Raw genomic sequence first — 24,707 nt, forward strand, 5'->3', positions numbered from 1 at the left:
GGATGAGAAACCTTTTGTAATGAGGTGTGCCACGTAGAAGGATTTCCCGACTACTGTGGCGATGTGATTATTAAAGGATTTAAACTATTTACTTTTACAGTATGCCTTGTATGGCAAAGATTAGCTAAGTGTGATAGTCCTTCTGTGTGACTTGTGATAATTTCATTTTGATGCCACTGGTATAACATGTGGACAGTCAAACTATATTATGAGACATTAAGTGTAACAACATTCTTGTGATTTGTTTATTTTTGGTTATGTGCCAAATGAGGTGAAAACAAGACACCGAATGTCCCACAGTACATACATCTGACTACATATTCACCTATTAACACAATCATGTTTGTCACACACTAAGTTCCACGAGTTGTTCAGCAAAACAGATGCCACTCAGGCTACTCTTGGTCCTCTTAAAGCATCCGCCCATCTTAGCGCCTTACAATATGTACAGGTGAATTTACTCACCGGAGAGGTATGCCTTATTATAGACAGATTACTTGTACCTGGGTATTACAATCGCCTTAAGAAATGTACAGGTGAGCTTGCTCTAACGAGAGGTATGCCTTATTATAGACAGATTACTTGTATCCTGGGTATTCCAGGCACCTTAAAACTGTACAGGTGAACTTACTCTCAGGAGAGGTATGCCTTATTATAGACAGACTGCATACCTGGAATTCCCAGGATACAAGTAAAGAGTTAAGTAGATATCACACCAGGTCTGTGCAGTGTAGCATTAAATGCCATTTTTTAAATGAGTTATACATTCTTCATTTCAGCCCCTTCATTTGTGTAAATGCCAATGCAATAAACCTAAAATAATATTTCCAAAACTGCTCTGCAGTCATATTCAACCCTTTTTATCGCTTTGTCACTTGTCAGATGCTCCTACATACAGTAGTTGACATTGTATCCTCATACATGAACTCCATTCCTGTGTTGAATGACTCAGAAAAATAGTGGATTGCTGTGAAGTGGACAAGTACTTTAGGATCTGTGATCAGCTATTTTGTTTCTGCAACAACTGACATATGATAGCAGCAGTACAGAGACCTCAATGCTAGCATACTGGAAACTACAGTAAAAATTACACATTTGGTGATGACTGGCATGGCTGCAAATGATGTAGATGGTGATCTACATGATCCAAAACTAAGATTAAGTTTAAAGAATTCAAAAAAATGGGCATGCCTTAACAGTTTAAGAATACTGTATGTGGCTTGCCAAAAAACAATGGAGGACAGTAATGTTGTGAAGATTATTAGGTCATGACTAAAGATGTCCAGAAAGATGTCGACAAAGCATGCACACAGAAATCTGTGCCTTGAATCTAGAAAATCCCAGAAGGTTCTCCACTACAGAGATGAAGACAGGTTTTGTGCACTGCCTGAGCTGCTGTATCTCTACACAATGGCTTTGCAAAGGTACAACTTGAGAATGATTTCTCCAGTGTCTCAGTAACAGATGTGCGTGCAGTTTTCTTACCTTCTGCACCCAAAACCCTAAAGTATTCCTGTTGTATGCTGTTAAATTAAAACTGGGGTCAATAACAAGATTGGGTACTTTACTGATCTGCTGAATTTCTCAGGAGTCCATTTGCTTTTTGCTGGTGCAAAGAAGCAGACAGAAATGCTGGCACAGAAGAATCAGTGGGCTGGTGCCATTAGATGATGGAAGGGTTAGTCCGAAAGGAAAGATGAAAAGCCAGCAAGCAAAGGACAGTAGTAGTGCTGAAACTGAATTCATCCTCAAGTCTTGGTGAGTACCTTCACAAGGTGGACCCTGTTTTTCACAAAATCTCATCAAGGTGACACTGATATATAGACTGTATTTATATAGCATATATCATGGACAGAAGTAGGTTAAAAACTAAAAAAAAGTTAGCTGGGTGCACAAGACCCAGGATAAAAAAGTGCCCAATCCTAGTAGGTGCACTGGTGCCAGGAATGGAAAAAAATGACAGTGTAGAATCCTCAAAATATGAAAACATTCTTACAATGGGGCTAATCTGGCCCAGGCGGAGGATGCCCCCTGTTATAGAGGGAAGTAGAAGTCCAAAAAAATAAATAACAGGCCATAGAAGAGCCATAAAGATGATAGAGTGACTACTGAGGATAAGAAATAAATTATGTATTATTACTATTATGCAAAAAGCTCAGAATTTCTAGATACAAGATATACAAAAAGATTAAGAGATAAATTAGAGAAAAGAAAAATACTTTTGCAAGAAAAACTGTCAGAAGCTTCAAATAAAAAATTGTGGTCATTAATACAACAGATTTTCGAAAAACAGTATACAGATCAAGAAACTTTGATCTGTTTGGAAAAAAACGCATCTGAGGAAGTGCGAAAATGTATACAACAAAACCTAGATATATTTGAAACTTATAAAACTTATAAAAAAGAAATATGGACATGGGAAAGAAAGAGAGATTTAATATGGTGCAAGAGTTATGCAAAGGCGAAAGCCAAAGTAATCAACATAAAGAAGGCAGCCCCAAAGATATTCAAAGAGAAATACAGGCAAAGGCATTCAGATATGGAAAATTTCACAATAAAAAAAATAATATCACAAAGAGGGAATGTAGAAAAGAAGATTAATAAAGTAGAAGTAAAAAAAAATAGAAGTTGAAGTTATGAAGTGCCTGCGAAGTGAAGGATTTGATGTAGAAGGTCTAACACAGGTTACATCACTAGTCCCCAAAGTAAGGAGAAACAGGAAGATCAGGAGACATCTGAAAAAGAAATATGGACATGGGAAAGAAAAAGAGATTTAATATGGTGTAATATCTATGCAAAGGAGAAAGCAAAACTAATCAATACAAAAAGAGCAGCACCAAAGATATTTGAAGAGGAACACAGGCAAAGGAATCCGGACATGGAAAACTTTACAATACAAAAAAATAAGAAGACAAAGAGGAAAAGTAGAAAAGGAGATCAGTAGTGGATAAGTTAAAGAAATAGAAACAGAGGTCATGAAGTACCTCCAAAGTGAAGGACTCAGTGTAGAAAATCTAATTCAGAAACCACCACAACTGAACAGAGCAATGGAACTCCAAATTAAGGGGAAACCAGTACAACTGGAAGTAATTGGTCAGGTGCCATATGAAGATATTTTGGAGCCTTCTACAGAAAACCAGTATAAACAGTCACTTGAAGCTGGATAGCAAGGGAAGGAACAGGAAACTGTGGAAACTCTCACGCAGTTAATGTTGAGGAGTGATAGCCCAGTGAGTTATCATATGACAGAGCAAAGGATAGCACATGATGAGATGAAATTGAAGGCTATGTGCTACAGAAAGATGCAATAGAATTTTCTATAGAATGCCCGCAGGAAATGGAAAACAAAAAAATGTGCCCTCAGTTTAGAAGAAAACGAGCTAAGAGAAGAGTTGCTTGACTTAAGAGATAGAAAGACATACTACGGTCAATGAAAGAAATAGACTGCAGAAGGTCAATAAAACCCAGAAAGTCAGAAGTTTGATAAAACAAATGAACACAGTAATTAGGACTGTCCACAGAGATTCATGCAATATAACAGAAGTAAACAGAATATATTACTGTGCAGCTAAATTAATAACTGATAAAGTTCTACCACAAGAACACAGGGTAGTGAGGGAGAGAAAGGGGAGAAATTGAATACCATCATGGAAGTATCGAATAGAGAAAACTATAAAGCAACTAAGACAAGAAGTGTCACTGTTAGAAGAGATCAACAAAAATACTCAGGATAGACATGATAAAAACAATGCCCAGTATTAGAACAGATCAGGATCATGCACTATTGCACATAAGCTAAAAGCTCAGCACAGGTGGAAAAATGTAGAAGATATACAGACAAATACAAAGGAAAAGTACAAAATAAGCAATTTATTAATGACCCAAAAAGTTTTATAGAGAATTGGGAAATAAGGTAAAAGGAATTGAAAGACCACCCAAAAAAGAAAAAAAATAGATAAATTCTGGAGAAGTATCTATAAAGATCCTGTGGAACATAACAAATATGCTAAATGGATAGAAGAAGAAGAAGAAGAAGAAAAAGAAAAAGAAAGCATAAGAAATTTAAAGGTACAGGATATAAAGTGGGATGAAGTAACAGCTAGAGAGAATGAAACAAAGCTAAGAAAAGCCCCTAATTGGGAAACCCCAGGCCCAGATGCAGTACCTAACTTCTGGTTAAAAGTATTAACAACTCTGCACAAAGATTTAGCCATGAGTAAGAATTATTTATATGTGCACCCCGAAAAGACACCAACCTGGCTAACAACAGGAAAAACAATGCTCCTACTTAACAGTGAACCTGCAAGCTACCCTAAAAATTATAGACCAATAACCTGCTTTGATGCCGACAGTGTTTACAGTCATTTAGAAGAAAACTCAATTATGGCAATAGAACAAGAGGGCAATAAACGAAAGTGATATGGAACAAAGGATCATTTGTTGTTAAATAAAGTCATAGTGGAGAACTGTAAAAAGGGGAAGAATTTAAGTATGGCATGGACTGACTACAAAAAAGCACTTGATAGTATCCCACATTCATGGATAAAAGAGTGCTTAAAAATATGTAAGATACACCCTACACTGATTGACTACATTACACTGACCATGAAACAGTGGTAGACCACTTTGCAATTAAGTCATGATAAAGGACAACTTATTATTCCAGGGAAAAAAATCCAAAGGGGGATATTCCAGGGTGACTCTCTGTCACTGCTGCTATTCTGCCTTGCCCTTAACCTACTAAGCTGTCTACTTAACAGCTTAGGTCATGGCTATAATTTGGCTCCTAGAAAATAAAGTGTAAAGACTTTCCATCTTCTCTTTGTCAATGATTTGAAATTGCATAGCTCATCAGGTGAGGAACTGAAAGCACAACTGCAAGTTGTCAAAACTTTTTCAGATGATATAAGAACGTCATTTGGTCTTGATAAATGTGCAAAAGCAACCTTTAAAGCAGGAAAACTGCAGCACCAAGAAAAAAAGAAGTTATGTACTCACCATAATGTTCCATGTTTGTAGTCCATTTCGCCCTTCATTCTTACATATGGGTTCGGAGCCGATCATTGGCTCTGACCCAGCCTATTACAAAGCTCAAAGTCTCTTAGTTGGCTCGTGGCTAGGTAGGCATCCCATAGTGCACTAGTACAATCCCCAGATCTTGTTTGCTGCTAAACTATAGAAAGACAGAACTAAGGTTATCCAGAAAGAACAACAATAATGAAAGGTCTCCCACCCTACCAAGGTAATACTATACTGTCTCCAGATCCTTCCAGGATGGGGGTAGGTGAGTGGGTTCGTAAGATTGAAGGGCGAGATGGACTACAAACATGGAACGTTATGGTGAGTACATAACTTCTTTATGTTCTGTAGTCCTATCTCACCTTCATTCTTACATATGGGACAGCGTCCCTAGCACCTTATTCTTGGGTGGCTCACGGGAAAATACTCCTGAGTACCGTGGAACCAAAGGAGTCTCTACCCCTTGAGGTCAGGTCCAATTTGTAATGGGTAATAAAGGTATGAGGGGTAGCCCAGGTTGCTGCTGCACAAATACTGTCAATTGGAACTCTGGCTTGGAAGGCAGCAGATGTAGACTGGGATTGTGTAGAATGAGCCTTAATCTTGAATGGTAGAGTTTTTCCATTGGAGGAGTAAATGAAGGAAATACAGCTTGAAATCCAATCAGACAGGGTCACTTTAGAGACTGGCAGACCTAGTCTAGAATCAGAAAAGGATACGAACAATTGGTCTGACCTTCTGAGCTCCTTAGTCCTGTGAAGGTAGAACTGTAACTGTCTGTGAACATCCAATTAATGAAATTTGTATTCTGCTGCATTGGAATGATTAGAGAAAAACACAGGTAATTCTACGGTTTGGTTCAAATTAGTGTGAGAGCACACTTTAGGGATAAAGGAAGGATTTGTATGAAGAGAAACTCTGTCTTTGTGGAAAATCAAATAAGGAGGCTTAATAGACAGTGCTTGTAGCTCTGATACTCATCTAGCTGATGTGATGGCTACTAAAAACAAGATCCTCTAAGACAGAAACTTCAATAGGCACAAATGAGCGGGTTCAAAAGGCGGTGAAGTTAGTTTGGACAAAACAATGTTTAGATCCCAGGGAGATACCAGTTCCTGAAAGGGAGGTTTCAGCAAAGTAGCACCCTTAAGGAAGGTTTTACACAATCTGTGGGACATCAGGTTAGATTCATGTTGACCCAAATGAAAATTAGATATCGCTGCCAATTGGACCCTAATTGTGGCAGCAGCAGATCTCTGACGGAAAAGTTCAGACAAAAATTCTAATACCATAGGGATGGATGCAGTGTAAGGATCTACATTCCTTTCTTCTGCCCAGATAGAAAACCTTCTCCATTTGTTAGTGTATAACTTCCTAGTGGAATGTTTATGCGAAGATGTGAGTCACAGCAGGTGAAAAATCATGAAGCCTGACTAGGGATGGAATTGGAGCAGCTACGCTGTCAAGTTGAGGGTGTGGAGGCAGGAATGAAGGGAGCCTGACTTGTGTCAAGAGGTCTGGCACTGGGTCCAGAGTCCATGGATCATCTAGTAGATGAGGCCCGAGAAAGGGGAACCAAATCTGGTGAGGCCAGTAAGGAGTGATGAAAACCATTTTGCTTCCCCAATAACTTTGCTTTCTGAACAAATTTGGATATGAGAGGAAAGGGAGGGAAAGCATAAAGGAGTCCCAAGGGCCAATCAAGAACAAGTACATCTCTCGGTGGCTCCCCCGGAGGGGGGACAAGGGAGAAGTAGCTGCTGCATTTGGAGTTGATTGGACTGGCAAAGAGATTGCAGCAAGGTTGTCCCCATTTGCGGAAGATCTGTTCCGCTATTTCCTGATTCAGAGTCCACTCGTGAGGCAACAAGATTGCCCTGCTGAGCTTGTTGGCTATCACACTGGTTGTCCCTGGGATGTGCGTTGCCACTAGAAAGCGTTGGGAAGAAATTGCCCACTTCCAAACATGAACGGCTTCTTGACAAAGGGGGGAAGATCTGGTTCCTCCTTGCTTGTTGAAATACCATAGCACTGACATGTTGTCTGATTGGATTGCTATCGTCCCTAGAGGAAGAAAGTCGTGAAGTGCTTGCAATGCTAGAAGCACTGCTCTCACCTCTAGAACATTGATATGCAGGTGAGCCTTGTGATCTTGCCATGTGCCTTGGACAGTCCTGCCTAGATAATGCCCCCCCCACCCTATCTGTGAGGGATCCGTGGTCACAGTAGCAACGGGTTGGCAAGGAAGGAATGGAGTGCCTGTAGTTAGTTGGTCGGGTTGAATCCACCAACAAAGGTCCTTTTTGCAAGACACTGTTATGATGATGTGGTGAGATTGAGGCAGCTGTTGAAAGGACCACTGGGAAGATAGAAGCTATTGGATAATTTGCATATGTAATCTGGCTTGAGGGACTAACGTTATGGTGGAGGTCATGGTCCCTAAGAGTTTCAGCACTGTCTTTCCCTTGACTTCTGTAGAGGAAGTAGCCTGAGAATTTGTTGTCTGAGGCTTTGAATTCTTTCTGCAGGTAGACGAGCTAACATGGCGACTGTGAATATTTCTGTGCCTATAAAAGTCACAAATTGAGAGGGTGATAAGGCACAATTTTCCCAATTTATTGTAATCCCCAGCTGGGAACAAAACTGGATGGTGGAATCTTTGGCTTGTAGGAGTAGATGCCTGGTGGTGGCAGTCAGGAGCCAGTCGTCCAGGTATGGAAACACCTGGAATCCTGGACGTCTCAGGTGAGCTGTCACTACAGCCATACATTTGGTGAAAACCTGGGGGCTGTAGTGAGACGAAAGGGAAGAGCACAAAAGTGGTAGTGACTGGCTCCCAGACAGAAGTGTAAGTGACTCCTCGATGCTCTGTCCATTTTTATACGGTAGTACACATCTTGGAGTTCTATGGAGCACATCCAATTGTTTTTCCCTAACAGAAGGAGTATAGACTGCAGTGTCACCATCCGGAACTTGTCCTTCTTTACGGATTCATTTAGTTTGCTGAGGTCCAAGATGGGCCTCCAGTCCCCTGTATGTTTTAGCACTAAAAATAATCTGGAGAAAGTTCCGAATCCTATCTGGTCTGTGGGGACGGTTTAGATGACTCTCTTTGCAAGCAACTTTTGCACTTCTATAGTTGCTTGATCCCTGTGATTGGGTAGAACATCTGGGATATTCTTGGGATTGTGGGGTGGAAGAGAAAAGGGTATGGAGTAACCTCTGGTGATTATTCTTTGTAACCACTTGTCTTGGGTGATGTTTAGCCAGGCTTCTGGATACAAAGATAGGTGACACCCGACTGGCTCCAGAGAAGCACAGCCGGGCCCCACATCAGGAGCGCTGATAGGGATGGCCTCAAAATTAATCACGGCCTCCCTGGTTTGGCGGACCCCCCCTTGCCTCTAGGGTGATGTCTACCATTAGCTCTTCCTCCTCTGCATCTGAAAGAAGAGTCACCCTGTGCATCCGGGAAAAACCTCTGGGACTTCTTGAACTACACCTTACCATCTCTCTGACCCTTAGGATATGGTCTAAGAGGGGACAGTAAAACACACTCCCACAGCAGAGAGTTTTCCCTTCTTGTTTGCACCTGGTGAGTGTATCTTTTACCTTGGGTCCAAACAATGTGTTGGTAAAGGTAGACTTGGAAGGCTCCACAAAATTACATAAGCACATCCAGGAGTGTCTCCTAAGAGAAACTCCTGAACCCACTGCCCTGCTCACTCCATTGGCTGCATAAAAGATCAGCCTCATGGAGGAGTTCACAATGGAATTTAAGGTGGACAACTGAGCAGACACCTTCTCAGGGACTCCTTCAGTAGATGTACCTTGAAGAGTATCTCCTAACTCCTTGAGAAGATCTCTTTGAAACCTCGTAAAATGTGTGAGATAGTTCTGTGATCTGAGTGTAAAAGCTGCTGAAGAAAAGATACGCTTCCTGTATCTATCCATCATTCAAGACTCCTTAATCAGCGGATGGACAGATTAAGAAGTCTCCACTAGCTCCTACTTGGTGGCCGCAGCCACCACCATGGCATCTACAGGCACGCCCTTGGACAAAAAAATCTTTCTCTTTAGGGGCAGACAGAAATTTATTGGGTCTTCTGGGAAATGGCTCCACGGCATCAGGAGTCTCCCACACCTTCTGACTAACCAGGTCTAAAAGTTCATCAAAAGGTGGAGACAGCCACGAGGCTGAAGGTTGAGACCCAAAAGCCTTCAGGTACACTGACTCCTCACCAGAAGGGGTGACAGTGGGCCAGCCGCCTCTCTGCTTAAGGATCTCTAAGATGTCTACAAAGGAGACATCATCAGAGGATGACTTGGGGGACCCTTCTGAATCCTCAAGGTCAGTGTCTGAAGTAATGGACTCATCCGGGGAGTATACATGCTTCTTCCTGCATGTCCTTTTCTGAGGGGGCTCCTCAGAAGGGTACTCTGGGGAGGTCTCGGAAGACTGGGGGCCATCCAACGGGGGGCTCCTGAGGCTGCGGGTCTCTGCTATCACAAGAGAGAGTAGGTACTGAGACCGAGGTCGGTGCTTGAGGAGGAAGAGCGTCGGTACCCTTGCATGGAGCTGATGAGCGAGACAGCACACTCCTCATCATCTCGAAAGCAGATCTCTCCGGCTCCAAAGGCAGCTCCGGTTCTGAGGAAATGGAGGTAGTCATCCACTCCAGAGTGACCGGCTCAGAGATGGATATAGGGTCCAAGCTCACCCTAGCTGACGCACCGAGAGGGAGACTCGGAACCCAGGAGGTTTGGGTCCAAGTGTCCCCGTCGAGCCCGACCAGTAAGCTTCAGCTCCTAGACACCACGGACGCCGCCAAAGGTGTTGGAGCGGAACTCGGCTCTGACACAGCCACAAGGGGAGCTGGAAGCGAGGGTTCCACAAGTGGCACCGAAAACTCTGGCTCCAAAGGCCCGACTCAGCTCGTAGGAGGAACCACAACAGGGAGGATGGACTTAGGTGGCTCCAGAACCAACTGGGTCGGAGCCAACAACAATTTGGGCAAGGCAGATTACTTCAGGAGTCTAAGCATTACTCTCTCCACATCTTCCTCTGACAGGCTCTTGGAGGATCTGGATGACAAGGTAGGTGATCTGGATCTCTGTAAAATTGGAGATCTTAAGGTTGGGGAGACCGGAAAAGGATCTCTGGACCTGCTCTGATGTAATTTTTCAGTAGTCAGCTCCGAAAGGCTTGGGGCCAACACTGAAGTGCCAACATCGACCGGCTCTGAGGACAGTGGAGCCGAGGAGTTAGAAGTCTTATTAAGTTTAGATTGTTTCTGAGGAGGTTCCGATACACTAGTTGGCACCGGAAAAAGCCTCTTGGCCGACTTAACCTTCTCTTTTGTGGAAGAATGTGATTTGGATGAAGAAGAAGAACTTGCTAAGTCTTCCGCGAAGGAAGGCTTGAGGAGACCTTTCAAAATTAGCTTGTTCTTCTGCTCCTGATGGACTCTAGAGCTAAAGGAATGGCAGAATAAACAAATTTCCTGCAAATGAATGACTCCGAGACAATATACATAATTACTATGGCCATCCGTAATTGACATCTTCTGGGAGCACTTTATACATTTTTTGAAACCCAAAGGTTTGTGGTCTTTAGAATCTTTAGACATGTTGATGAGCTATGTAATTAAAGCAGGTACACAACAACCACAACGAAGACTAGGTCCTCTAACTTAAATGGGCCTAGCCCTAACAAGCACATACAGACACAAATTAAGAGAGTAAAGAGGACTAGGTTCTCTAACTTAAATGGGCCTAGCCCTGAGGAAAATATGAAAATAGCAGAGAACTAGGTCATCCAACTTAAACGGACCTAGCTAGATAGGCTAAGTCATAGAAAAAAGCCAGAAACTAGAAGCAGGCAAGGAAACGAGCAAACAAACTGCACGCAAGCTAAATTTCTAAATTAGAAAAACCAAGGCCCAAAATGTGGACCCGCAGAGAAAACTCTGTAACAAGACTAGCAACAAACACTGCACGCAATATATATATATATATATATATATATATATATATATATATATATATACATACATATATATATAAAAAGCAAGAAAATAGGGTCCTAACTAAACGCGGCCCTATGAAATATCAATGTTAACGAGAAACTAGCACACAGGATACCAGCGGAGAACAACAATGGCCAACGGCCAACCAGTTCTCAACAAACTAACTAATTTAAATTTCAAAAACACTTCTAAACTCTAGTAAACACTCCTAACCCTACTAAATACTATCTAGAATAAGATAACTAGCTATAGAAAATGGTAAAGTGATAATAATACAAAAAAAGTTTAAACTTAGCCACGGCCAAGCAAGAAGCACTTCTGAACTCGTAGACATGGCAGACGAGATCTGGAGATTGTACTAGTGCACTATGGGATACCTACCTAGCCACGAGCCAACTAAGAGACTTTGAGCTTTGTAATAGGCCATCCGAACCCATATGTAAGAATGAAGGCGAGATAGGACTACAAAACATCATCAGTTTGGGACAAGAATGTGACATAAATGAACTTGAGCAAGAGGGCATGTATAAATATTTGGGAACCGATGAAGAATCAACAATAAAACATGAACAAATGCAAATAAAACTTAGTAAGGAGTACTTTAGAAGACTTAAATTAATCTAGGAACGAAATCCAAGCTATAATCTAACTTGCTCTTCCTGTCCTAACTTACAGTTTTCAAGTGGCTGACTGGCCCCAAAATGTGTTGGATAGATTAGATTGGAAAACAAGAAGGATGCTTCATGCTCACCAAATGATTTATAAAAATCGGTGCATACCAAGATGACATATTCCACGTTCTGAAGGAGGGATGGGCCTCCTTGAAACTGATTACACGTATAGATCTGCAGTATTGGGACTCCACACATATCTGCTGACCTCACAAGACCCAGATGTAGTGAAAGTTTTGAAACATGAGGAGAATAAATCTAAGATGACATCCCTACTAAGGCTAGAGTCAAGCAGGAATGGAAATCAAACCACAAGTACATAAAAACCAGGCAGCAACTGACCGTGCCAAAAAACAAAAGAAAGAATATAATGTGAAGGACCAGATGAGAAGGCAAGAAATGTGGAAAGCATACAGTGGATATAAAAAGTTTACACACCCCTGTTAAAATGCCAGGGTTTTGTGATATAAAAAGTGAGACATGAGTAAATCATTTCAAAACATTTCCCACCTTTAATGTGACCTATAACCTATACAATTCAATTGAAAAACAAATCTGTTACGGGAAAAATATAAAAAATAAAAGATGTACAATAAGCTGGTTGCATAAGTGTGCACACCCTTAAACTAATACCTTGTTGTTTGTGCACAAACTTAAACTAAAACTTTGTTGAAGTACCTTTTGATTTAATTACAACATTCAGTCTTCTTGGGTAGGTGTCTATCAGCATGGCACATCTTTACTTGGCAATATTTGCATACTCTTCCTTTCAAAAGTGCTCCAAATCTGTCACATTGCGAGGGTTATCTCTTGTGCACAGCCCTCTTCAGGTCACTCCACAGATTTTCTATTGGATTTAGGTCTGGGCTCTGGCTGGGTCATTCCAAAATTTTAATTTTCTTCTCATGAAGCCATTCTTTTGTTGATTTGGATGTATACTTGGGGTCATTGTCGTGTTGAAAGGTGAAATTCCTCTTCATCTTCAGATTTCTATCAGATGCCTGAAGGTTTTCGGCCAAAAGTGATTGGTATTTGGAACTGTTCATAATTCCCTCCACCTTGACTAAAGCCCCAGTTCCAGCTGAAGAAAAGCAACCCCAAAGCATGATACTGCCACCACCATGCTTCACTGTGGGAATGGTGTTCTTCTGGTGATGTGAAGTGTTGTTTTTGCACCAAAAGTACCTTTTGGAATTGTGGCCAAAAAATTCAACCTTGGTCTCATCAGACCATATCACATTTTCCCACATGTTTTTGGGAGACTTGATGTATTGTTTTGCAAATTTTAGAAGGACCTGCATGTTTTTCTGTGTAAGAAAAGGCTTCAGTCTTGCAACCCTACCCCACAGTCCAGACATATGGAGAATACGGGAGACTGTTGGCACATGTAGTAAACAACCAGTACTTGCCAGAAATTCCTGCAGCTCCTTCAGTGTTGCTGTAGGTCTCTTGGCAGCCTCCCTGACCAGTTTTCATCTTGTCTTTTCATTAATTTTGGAAGGACGTCCAGTTCTTTGCAACGTCACTGTTGTCCCATATTTTCTCCACTTTTTGATGACTGTCTTCATTGTGTTCCATGGTATATCCAATGCTGTGGAAATTTTTTTGTACCCTTCTCCTGATTGATACCTTTCAACAATGAGATCCCTTTGATGCTTTGTGAGCTCTCTATGAACCATGGCCTTTGCTGTAGCAGGTAAATGAGTAAATGTCATGAAAATCCTACTAGGCAGCTGAAATTTATTTTGGGTTAATCAGAGTCTCTTTAATTGATGGCAGGTGTGCAGCCAAGAAGTTTGAATGCTGTAATTAAATCAAAAGGTGCTTCAACAAAGTATTAGTTTAAGGGTGTGCAAACACAACAAAGTATTAGTTTAAGGGTGTGCACACTTATGCAACCAGCGTATTGTACATTTTTTATTTTTAATATTTTTTCCCCTAACAGATTTGTTTGGTTTTCAATTGAATTGTACTGGTTATAGATAACATTAAAGGTGGAAACAGTTTTGAAATAATTTATTGTGGTCTCATTTGTTTTTTATCACAAAAACCTGGCCTTTTAACATGGATGTATAAACTTTTTATATCCACTGTAAATATAGTTGCAAGTATGGAGAACTTCTGGAAGAACCTCATGTTGATCAGGAACGAATGCAGGAATGGTTAAGGACAGGTGAAGTTAAACCAAGAGATGAAAGGTTAATATTGGCAGCACAAAATAGTGGGCTACATACACGTTGGTTTAAAAAGTCCATTGAACATGTGGGAGAAATGTAGGTTTTGTAAAACAGAATTGGAAACAGTTGCACACCTTGTTGCTCGTTGCGACATACTAATGGCAGAAGGACTGTATACTGAAAGGCATAATAATGTGATGACACTGTTGCACTGGGGATTGTACAAACATTATGGTACTGAAGTGGCTGAAAAACACTGGAAACATAAGCCACAAAGCATCACAGAAAATGATGAAGTCTACATCACATGGGATCATCCATTACCAACAGTTCAAAAGACAGATGTTAGAAAACCAGATATCATGGTCCAGGAAAAGAAGACAAAAGTAGCACTGATCATTGAAATAGCCACATCCAGTGTCCTGCGTACAGAGAGACACAAAGTCATAAAATATCAGGATTTGTAGGCAGAAAAAAGAAAAAATGTGGAAGAAAGATACCCAGACAGTTCCAATAGTAGTAGGAGCAATGGGTCTTATAAAAAAACAGTCTACAATTCTATTTAGATATGCTACCAAAAGGAGTCATTACCGGGCACATTGCGGGTGCTGCGAAGAGCACTTTTGGCTGACATCAAAGACTGAAACAATGCTAATTTCATGAACTTTAATCGTACTTTGACTTAGGAATGGGGTCCATACCCATCATAGTATTAGAAACCCAAAAGATTTGGAGAAACTAAAAAAAAAAAAAAAAAAAAAAAAAAGGAGCATGGATCTCACTCTAGTTGGAAGTGGTAGGTCTGATGAAGGCCCAGGACTGTCCAGCTGTCTTTGTGGTGCTGCTGATGGATTAAGGAGTGTAACCACTATCTGTACTGGGTTATTATGGATGGAATGAGGTGAAATGGCACAAAACGTTTTATTTATTTATTTTTGCCTTTCTTTTCATGTAGATAACTAAATCACTGTTGGAACTGAATGGTGTTTATCTCACTGGTATCTGCACAACATGTGTAACAAAGGAGTATGTTCTTGACATTCAGTGCTTGACAAAGATATTTTCTCCTTCCTGATCATAATTGCTTGGATTTGAATAATGTACACTCCTATTTATTTATTTATCTAACATTTATTAACCAGGAAAGTCCGACTTGGAATGAGCCAATTTTAAGCGGAGGCCCGGGGAGAAACTCTCCAAACGCATGTCTTCGTAACGTGGAAGGAAACCGGAGAACCTGGAGGAAACCCAAAGGAATGCAGGGAGGACATGCAGACTCCGCACACAAGGCAACAATGCTACCGCTGCACCACTGCACCATCCAATGCTGGCAATGAGCACTGCATGAGACATGTCAATATAAAAACTTCTTTCTCTCCTTGTCATTTTTATATACGAGTTTGTTCTCATCTTCAGCATTTCTTTGTTATTTTGGGCCTGTGGGTCACTAATACAAGCTACTGACACAGTCATGGTTGTTTCCTCTGGTTATGGGAATTGTTCTCCTTCTGCAAAGCTGATGAAGCGGTATTACACTGCTTTGGGGCCTTCCACCTTTAGAGCTCATTTGTCATATTAATTTAACTGTGTCATAAGTTATATAGCTCCTTCTGTAGCCTTAGCATGATTATAGTGGGATGTTATTTGGGTAACATGGTCTTGTACGGTGGTTTCCTATCCATTACTAGGGGACTCCTGTCTGCTCAAGACATTCCTTGTGAATTAGGACTTCTAAGATGGCTGCACACTGAGTTAACAGCTTTATTTCAGCTCTCTGTGTGAAAACAGAAACTCAGAAAGTGAAATTGTCTTTTGGGCTATATTTTACTTACTGGATAGAAACTGCACTGCCTGGTTGCCAGCAAAGAATAAATTTAGAGCACCTGAAAGAAAATCAACCACAAAAGAGGAGAAAAAAAACAATGGCTGGGTAGAATCCTGCAACTGTTCTGCAAAAAGCAGTATAAGTTCCAGCTTTGGTGAAAGATATGACTTCCAGTAATCTAGAGGGAAAATAAGTCAAATGTGCTTAGAGATTATTAAAGTAAACAAAACAGTGAATGAGTATATCGACCCAAATAACAAAAGACTGGAAAAAGATGAAAGAAGCTTTAAACAGATATTCAGATGAGCTGATAAAACTGCAAAAATCAGAGGTTAAATTGGAAAAAAGGCTGGCTGAATATGAGACTGCTCAAGAAATGCTTCAAAAAAAGGTAGCATTAGAGGACAGAGCACATAGGGAAAACCTGAAATTTTTTCTTGTACCATAGAAACTGGAAGGAACAGGCTGTAGTAATTTTATGAAAGCATAAATAAGCAAATGGACTGGTACTCCACAGCAGTTGCTGTTAACTGAAAGGGCACATCGTATGTATGCTCAAACCTGGCCATGAGGAAGCAGCCAAGTCCTCTAATAGTAAATGTGCAGTCCTACCAGCAGAAAGAGTTGATTCTGATAATACCGTGGCAGAAGGACAAAGTACTAAAAGATGGAGACAGAGTATTTGTGGACAATGATTACTCACTGTACATCAGACAGAGGAGGAGTAAATTTATTCCAGCAATCAGGGAATGTCAAGAAGCAGGTGCAAGATTCAAGCTGCTGTATCCAGCTATCTTCAGATTTTTTTTACTGGAGAATCAAAGCCATTTTTGATGCAGAACATGCTAAAAAGAAAATACAAAAGTTTGTCCAACAAAAAAGAGAGGTGTCAAACAGAAGGTGACTCTGCATCTTAGTCTTCTGATAATAAAGCTCATAGAAAGACTTTGACAGTGAAACCATTTCCAATGTTCCAAAGGAAAATGCTTGAGAGACAGAGAAAAGCACAGGAGTTTACTAAAAGAACCAGGAGTACACTGAAAATGAACCAGAGAGTGGTAATGGAAGATGGAAATCAACCGGAACAAAACCAGCAACTTTGAAATTAATGAATAAATGTGGCACCTTGGAAAGTAATGAATAAATGTGGGATTGCAAAGCATCAATCACATTTGTGAAATATGACTGAACAAGAAAAACTGGAAATATTGGACTTTTTTCACTTTGTTAAACTTGTAGGGGACTCCAAAGAATATTTATTTATTTGACATTTGTTTAATGGGACTGTTCGACTTGGAATGAAGCCAATTTTCAATGGAGGCTTGGGGAGAAATGTTCCAGACGCATGTCTTTCTGACACGGAAGGAAACCGAAGCACCCGGAGGAAACCCACATGAATGCAGGGAGGACATGCAGACTCCACACAGAAGGCACTCCAGCCGAGAATCAAACCAGAGAACCTCTTGCTGTGAGACGACAATGCTACTGCTGCACCACTGCACCGTCCCTCTTCATGTCATTAATGTTTGGAAGAACATTAAGGATTGGGTAGGAGGAAGGAAATGGGCAACTGTAAGTAAAACAATTTTTATTCTTAACAGTATTTTTATAAAACATGACATATACTACATGTTATATAGTAAAGCATTTGTAGTTATTTTTGTGTGTTACAGGGATACTAAAGTAAATGGGTACCCTTTTTTCCATCTTCTTTCTTTTTTCTTGTTTAGTTTTAAGAAATGTAGGCACTTCAATGTAAAAAAAGAGAAGAAAGTTTGGATAAAAGCATGTTTAAAATAATAGGCTGTAATTTTAGGTAGCTGAGGTGAGGAATGGTTTGTAAAAATATACAGATTGTAATATAGGTAAAATTGATAATGTTTTTTCTTACTTTTGCATAGGGGAATGACTGGATTACTGCTCTTGGCTTGATCTAACAACATTTTTAAGTGGAAGCAAGTAAATAAGAGAATACTGAATGTACAGAAATTATTTTCTTTGGCAATTAAATGTTCACAGTGCAACATGAGAAGCTTGTAGCTGGAAGCAACTGTGTATCTGGATCTCATATTTCAATGGAGACAAGCTGATAGGGGGCATTAAAAACAGAATACCTTTTTTTTCAGTGGTTAAAAGATAATGTTTTCTGAAAGCATTCAAGTGGTTTTCAACATCTAGGAGGAATAATGATAAGACAAAAACAGACAGCATAGGCTGTACCATGCGTATTAGTATGGATAACCTTAACTACAGGTCAATTAAATCCTATGAGTGAAACTGTCAGTCTGGGACAACTGTTCTACTAGTAGGGTTAAACTTCATTATTTGAAGATGTACATAATTTTGTGTGTCTGTATTAAGTTAATAGGTTATGGGCTATTCTGTGGGTCTGTTTTTTAAAGGTTTTCATTAAAACAAAATGTCTTATAATATGTGGCATAAGTTCACATGGATATGACAAGAAACAACTGTATAAAAGTTCAACCTGCCAAACACTACTGCATGCATGTAACACAAAAGCTGAAACTAGACATTTTAAAAAAGCTGTTAATACAGAACCGGAGGGAATAGTAACTTCTTATCATAATGGCAACACTTTCCATATTAGCTTTAAATGTGAATGATCTCACAGGTATCTACAAAAAAGAAAGAATAGTGAACTATATTAAGAAATGCAGAGTGGAAATAGCAGTGCTACAGGAGACACATTTGGAAAGAAATGAACATGTGAATTTGATAAAGAAAGGATTTCAGGATGGTTATTCAGCAAAATATCTGGAAAAAAGGAAAAGGGGAGTACTTATGTTAATTGCTAGAGGCGCTCCAACAGTGATAGAAGAAGGGAAAAAAGTCAATAATAGATTTGCAGTAGTAAGGGGCTACTGGCAAGGAAGGAGAATTATGTTGGTATGTATTTATACCTAAAAGTATTATAATAGCACTTAAAAAAATTCTGGGAGAAATAATCAGCTTTCATCAGGGAATATTACTTATAGGTGGGAACTGGAATTTGATTTGCAACAGTGAGGATATATATGGGGATGCCTAGAAGGGAAAATATAAAAAAGAGGATAGATTTTTGAAGACATTTATGAAAATATTTGGTATGGAAGATGTGAATTCAGCAGTAGGAGCTCAGAGAAAATTTACATAATATTCCCCAAGGTACAAAATCTGGGCTAGGCTACACAGAAATTATATTTCACAGGAACAGGTGCATTTAATTCAAAGTTTTGATATGCATCCAATAACTATTTCAGACCACACGTCACTAATAACTAAAATAAAAATGCAGAGTAATGAAATAAAAATGAGACACTGGTGCTTTTATTAAACAGAGATGATTTTAAGGAATGGGTAGTGGAAATTATTTGAGAGTTATTAAGGAAGATAGACATTTCCTCAGCAAATATAGCTACAGAGTGGGACAAAATGAAAGGAGAGTATAAAAAAGTAGACATAAAAAAAGAGATATGGTTATGAAGTAACAAGAATTATTTAGAGAGAGTGACAAAGGTTAAAGTATTGCAGAATATGAGGAATCTTGCAGAATAAGAAGAGGTGTAACTGCAGAATGCTTAACAGAAAATAATGGACTACCTCTCTAATAAGTATGAGTATAGAAAGATTGCTGTTAAGCAACTGTTTTTTGATATTAACTCCAGAGCACTAAACCTTTTGGCACTACGGCTCAGGCAACAGAAAGCAGAGAGGGTTGTTGCCAAGCTTAGTGAGCCTATAACATGAAAAATAACCAGAGACACTCCAGAGGTATTAGAAATATTTCAGAAACTTTATGAAAATATGTATAAAACAGAGAAATATGGAAATCAAGGAAAAAGTACAAATGGAAATAATTATTGAAAGAATTAAATATGCCAAAGTTAGAGAAAAATGAGGCTCGATTATTAACAGTTAGGATAGGAGGAGATGAGATAAAAATGGAGATATATTACCAATCTACAGGAAAGTCTTCAAGAAGAAATGCTATTCCTGTGGAAGTTTGGAAGCTAGGAGGGAAGAAATTGATAAAGATTTGTAAGTTTTTTAACTGTACTTTATAAGGAGGAAAACCACCAACATCCTGGAAGAAAGGTATGATGGCTGTATTACCCAAAGATGGTAAAGACCCATCAGATCCAGCTTCACAAATACCCATTTCAATTCTAAACCATGATTATAATGTGTTTATGTCTATAATAGCAAAAAGAATGGTGAAGGCAATTCCAAAATTGATAGATATGGATGAATGTGGTTTTGTGGAGGGGAGGCAAACATTTGACAACATTAACATAACTATGCATAAGTAGGTCTTATACCATAATGTGACAGTGGTGCACTGCAGCTCCTAGTCCTACACCCTCTTGTTCTTATGGATCAGAAATAGGGCAAAGTATGGCAAAGTTGAAAACCTACTAGTATAATGCAATCCCACGTGTTACTACTTGGTGCAAAATAGTATGCTTGTTATGCTTTACTGTGCTATGCCACACTTAGTGGGATTAGAACATTATATTTTTAAAGCTTCCATTCCCATTAGCTACTGCATAGTGCAATAACAGATAGACTGTACAATAAAAACACCACACACAAAAGGAGAAGCTACTAAAGAACTATTACAAAACAAACTTCATAACAAATTAGCTAAGCAAAAGAAACACGCAGAACAAGTGTTTTTGAGCATTTTCCTTCTTTCATTGTAAGAACTTCATCAGAAATGAGAAAACTGAAAAGTACACTTCAATGAATACAGTAAAAACTGTCACTCGCACTTAAAACAGGAAATCAAATGTCCAGCAAGGAATGCAACCCAATAAGAAAACCTTGTTTGTTTTCAAAAAGCTAATAAAAATGTAAAAGACCTCTCTGGTCAGGAAGGAGTGGAGCCTAGGGGAATGAAAGAACTTAATAGCCTGATGGAGGAGGGTGGGTGGGGGGTTCACTTACACCACCTCAATGAACAGATAATGTTAAGGCTGTCATTAAAGCCAGGCAAAAACTCTACATCTAGCAATAAGTACACTCCAATAAACACAGTAAAAAAATAAAAACAGTAAATAAAAAAGTAAATCACACTTTAAAAAAATGCAAATCTCACTTTTAAAAAATGAAAAAATGAAATCAAACGTCAGGCAAGGAATGCAGCCCAGTATAAAAACTTTATTTGTATTTCAACCAGCTAGTAAAAAATAAATAAACTGTCTGCTCAAAGGGAAGTGACGCTTGGTGGAGAGAAAAAGCTAAGAGACTTTGCTTGTTTTTTGTTTATTTGTTGACATTTCTATACTACGTCTATGAGCATCTAAGGATGATCTTCCTTCTTCTATAGTGGGTTTAATTCCCTCTCTCTACTTACATGTTGTCTGTCTCACAGCAAGTAATTTAACTAGGTAGTGCTGCCAAGTGAACAGATGTGCAGGTGACTAGTGAACTCGTAAACTTATTTAAATACGTGAAAAAACCTAAAAGAACAAAACAACATCTCTGTCTGGAATATCTGTCTTCATTTTCTCAGCTTAAATAACACTTCCAGTTGAAGAAATTCACATCAAAAATGTCTTGAACTCAAAGGTATTCTCAGCATGTCTCATGTTTTCTAATTTAAGAGGTCCTTTGCTTTGATTTTTTCTGTACCTGTTCAGATTTTCTCCCTGTTGCCTCCAACCACCAAAGAGCTACACAAAATAAGACAGCCACTTACATACAGGATTGACAGCTGATGGGCTATATATTTGTGGCTCCCTAAATGTTGCACATCATCTTCTAACTGCTGGCTCAAAACGACAAGCTGGTTTAGTTTGGAAACATAGCTGAAGTACTCTGAAAGAAAGCAAAGAAGAGTGATCATTATTCACAGCAACTATACGTGATGGACTCATATTTTTTAATGTAATTTTCTCTGGAATGCTCCAACACATTACAAGGCAGTGTTACTCCATATGTAATGCTTAAATGCATTGCAAGAAACTATTAGTATATAACATAATGCACTGCATAAAACATCTAGGATCAAAGTCAATACAAATGTCTTAATGTATATGAAAGTTAAATAAGGAGGGATTGCTAACAGGTCTTCTGACAAAGTGTAGCTGGTAGGTTGCATAAGGACCACAGTTTACCAGGAAAGGGAAACTTTTTTAATGCATCAGAATTAAGGGGGTATATAAAATAACACGATCAAATAATGCATCAGAATTAGAGGGGGGTGTTATATAATAACATGATCAAACGGGTCTATAGTATATCCTCAAACGCTTAAAAAAGCGAACGTTGATTGATCAAACATATTTTTGCAAAACTACAAAATATCGAAGCAGCAGAAACTCGAATTTTTTCCTAGGGAAAGAATTCGGTTGTCCGTTTCTGTTGCTTCGGTATTTTCAGTGTTATGGTAGAAAGTTACCGGTCGGATTCAGGTAAGTGTGCGATTGTGTGGATGTGAGTGTTAGGGTGATTTAGGTGAGTTAGGGTTAGGGCTCGGGTTAGGTGTGTGTGCGATTGAGTGGACATGAGGGTTAGGGCGGATTTAAGTGAGTTAGGGTTAGGGAGCGAGTGAGGTGAGTGTGCAATAGTGACGGACCTTAGGGTTAGGGTTTGGGTTAAGGTAAGTGGGTAGTTAGTGGTGTGTGCATAGTTTAGTGTAGGGTTAGATATCAGATTTTAGGTGTATGTGTGTGGATTTCTGTTTGTTTGGTGTGCTTGTGTTGTGTGTATGTGTTTTGGATCAGCGATTTTTTCCTGGGAAAAAAATCGCTGATCTGACAGTTCGAGATTGTAAGCTTTCGCTTAAATTAGGTCGATCAATCAGCGTTCGCTTTTTTAAGCGTTCAATGATATAATATAGACCCGATCAAACAATGCAACACAATGATAAATAAGGTTATAAACAGTATGCACAAAATTTTAAGGAGCAAACACTGCATTCATGGAAATAAACACTGGTCTGTGGAGAGAATTAAAGCAACAGATACAGCAAGAAGGTAAGACAGTCTAGGAAATATGAAATACTAAAGAGAGAAAACTTAAGAGGGTAGAACTGATGTAGGATTTATGGAGCACAGAGAAGTAAATGATGGTGTAAGGTGCAGCACAGAAATGGGAGATTTGGATAAGATGTTTGGTTTGCTGTAGGAAGTTGGGGAGATGGCACATTACAAGATAACTGTGACAAAAAACTGAGGTTACTGCTGTCAATCGTTTTCCATATCAAAAGCACTGTAAGTTCAGTTTCCCTTAGGGTGGGATCATAAAATTACTACTTACTTGGGTAGCCACATCACTTCTAACACTGGAAGAGTCCAGAAAGAGCTCCTACAGAATTTTATCAAGTAAATGTAAACTTGGATTCAGAAGTAGAGGATACAGGCTTTGGACCAGAATCAGAGAGCAACAGTGATAAAAATGTTTATACTCCTGCTGGTCCTGTATACCTTACTTTGTACTCAGGTGTTTACATTTCTTGCTATATTCACAATTTGTTAACTTTTTTTCTGAGGGAGGATCAGTACTACTTTTGAGAATAAACAGATGGACAATAATAATAGAAGGAGACTTACACATAAGGGAATATACAGCCATAAAATTACTGGAGTTATACATGTGGTGCCGTGCCTATGTGGGGTTGTAAATGTAGGAAAATGCTACAAAGAGATTCAAGCTACATGTGCACAAATACAAGACGTATACAAAGGATTATACTATGACTGATCACAATTTAAAATCGATGACAGAAGTTTGAAAAATTAACTTATCAAAAATCCAAAACACTGAAAACAAAAAAAGATCAAAGGAAAACAAACAGCTACCTTTTACAATCAGTGAAGCAAAACCCTACCACTAAATTCAGATCTAATTTGTCTGAAAAGTGACTTTGCAATCCCCTGCACCAATTTACTAATCCATGCTAACCCTAACCTGGCCCCTCCCCTAACCTCAACTTTACACTTTACATTAGAAAGACATTTTCATTAACACTACACAAGACACTGAGACGTACACCACAAAGAGCAACACACATACACAGCACCAACTCTATCCTCATAAATAGCCCTTAATTTAACCATAAACACTTGCACACACACTCCCGCCCCTCTAAAGCTGAATCTTTCAGTATATCCAAACATTTTGGGATTAACACCACAGACCCACACTTACCTTCCACAGCTAATCTTCCCTTTTTTAATGCATAAACCATTCAACCATACATGCACACAATCAAAAATGCTCTTGACCAATTGTGCATGCACTTCACTTTGTCAACCACAAGAGCATTCGACAGTGTGAAGGTAACCCGTAGAAAACTAAATCAGAGAAATAAGTTTGGCGCTATCATGGTGATGTTGCAAAGTTCACTTGCCTCATATAAGATAGACTATAAATGCAAATGTATAAATAAAGAAGTATATTACATTTTAAAATGTAATATTGTCTTAAAAGACTTATTTTTAGGCAATGATTGTTTAACTGATTACTTTAACCAGGTGCTAATTATTTTAATGTATGATACACTGCCAAGAGCAGTACATGTTTAAACAAATAAAACTATGCTATGATATTCCTACATACCTGCTGGTTCTGGATTGTGCTTTACTATTTTTTTTTTTATTTTATATATGGACCCTGGTTTTAATGTGGATTCATAGGAAGATTTTCTACACTTACTAAGACGTAATAAGATAAGCCTTTTTCAACAAAGTCTAAATGAATACTTCGCATCAATGTTTCATGGACTTACACATGGTGAACCACATGTAGATTTTGGCTCCCTTAAATAACAATGAGATACATCTGATTCACTAAATGTGGTGGAAACACACCTATTCCAGAAGGCAGTTAAGTTAGAGAAATGTAAATATAGCGGTTTATTTAATTCTCTGGTAACAATGAATGTCAAGAATATGCAAGAGAACTGAAACAAATGGTTGAAAAGCTAACATTTGAGGGCATCAGAATGAATGTACACTAACATTTTAACACTGAGCAAACT

General features: G+C 39.1%; 1 protein-coding gene across 3 annotated transcripts in view; it reads right to left on the reverse strand.

Moving 5' to 3' along the window:
• LOC122802714 overlaps positions 1–24,707 on the reverse strand; it is a 265,703-nt gene that overhangs the window by 70,433 nt on the left and 170,563 nt on the right. For all 3 annotated transcript variants that reach the window (XM_044072468.1, XM_044072467.1, XM_044072469.1), the window contains exon 6: positions 21,423–21,541. In XM_044072468.1, the coding sequence (XP_043928403.1) occupies positions 21,423–21,541 (119 nt within the window). The remainder of the gene's footprint in view (positions 1–21,422; positions 21,542–24,707) is intronic.

This window comes from Protopterus annectens, chromosome 5.part0 (assembly GCF_019279795.1).
Source record: "Protopterus annectens isolate FY-2018-M chromosome 5.part0, PAN1.0, whole genome shotgun sequence".
NCBI lineage: Eukaryota > Metazoa > Chordata > Ceratodontiformes > Protopteridae > Protopterus > Protopterus annectens.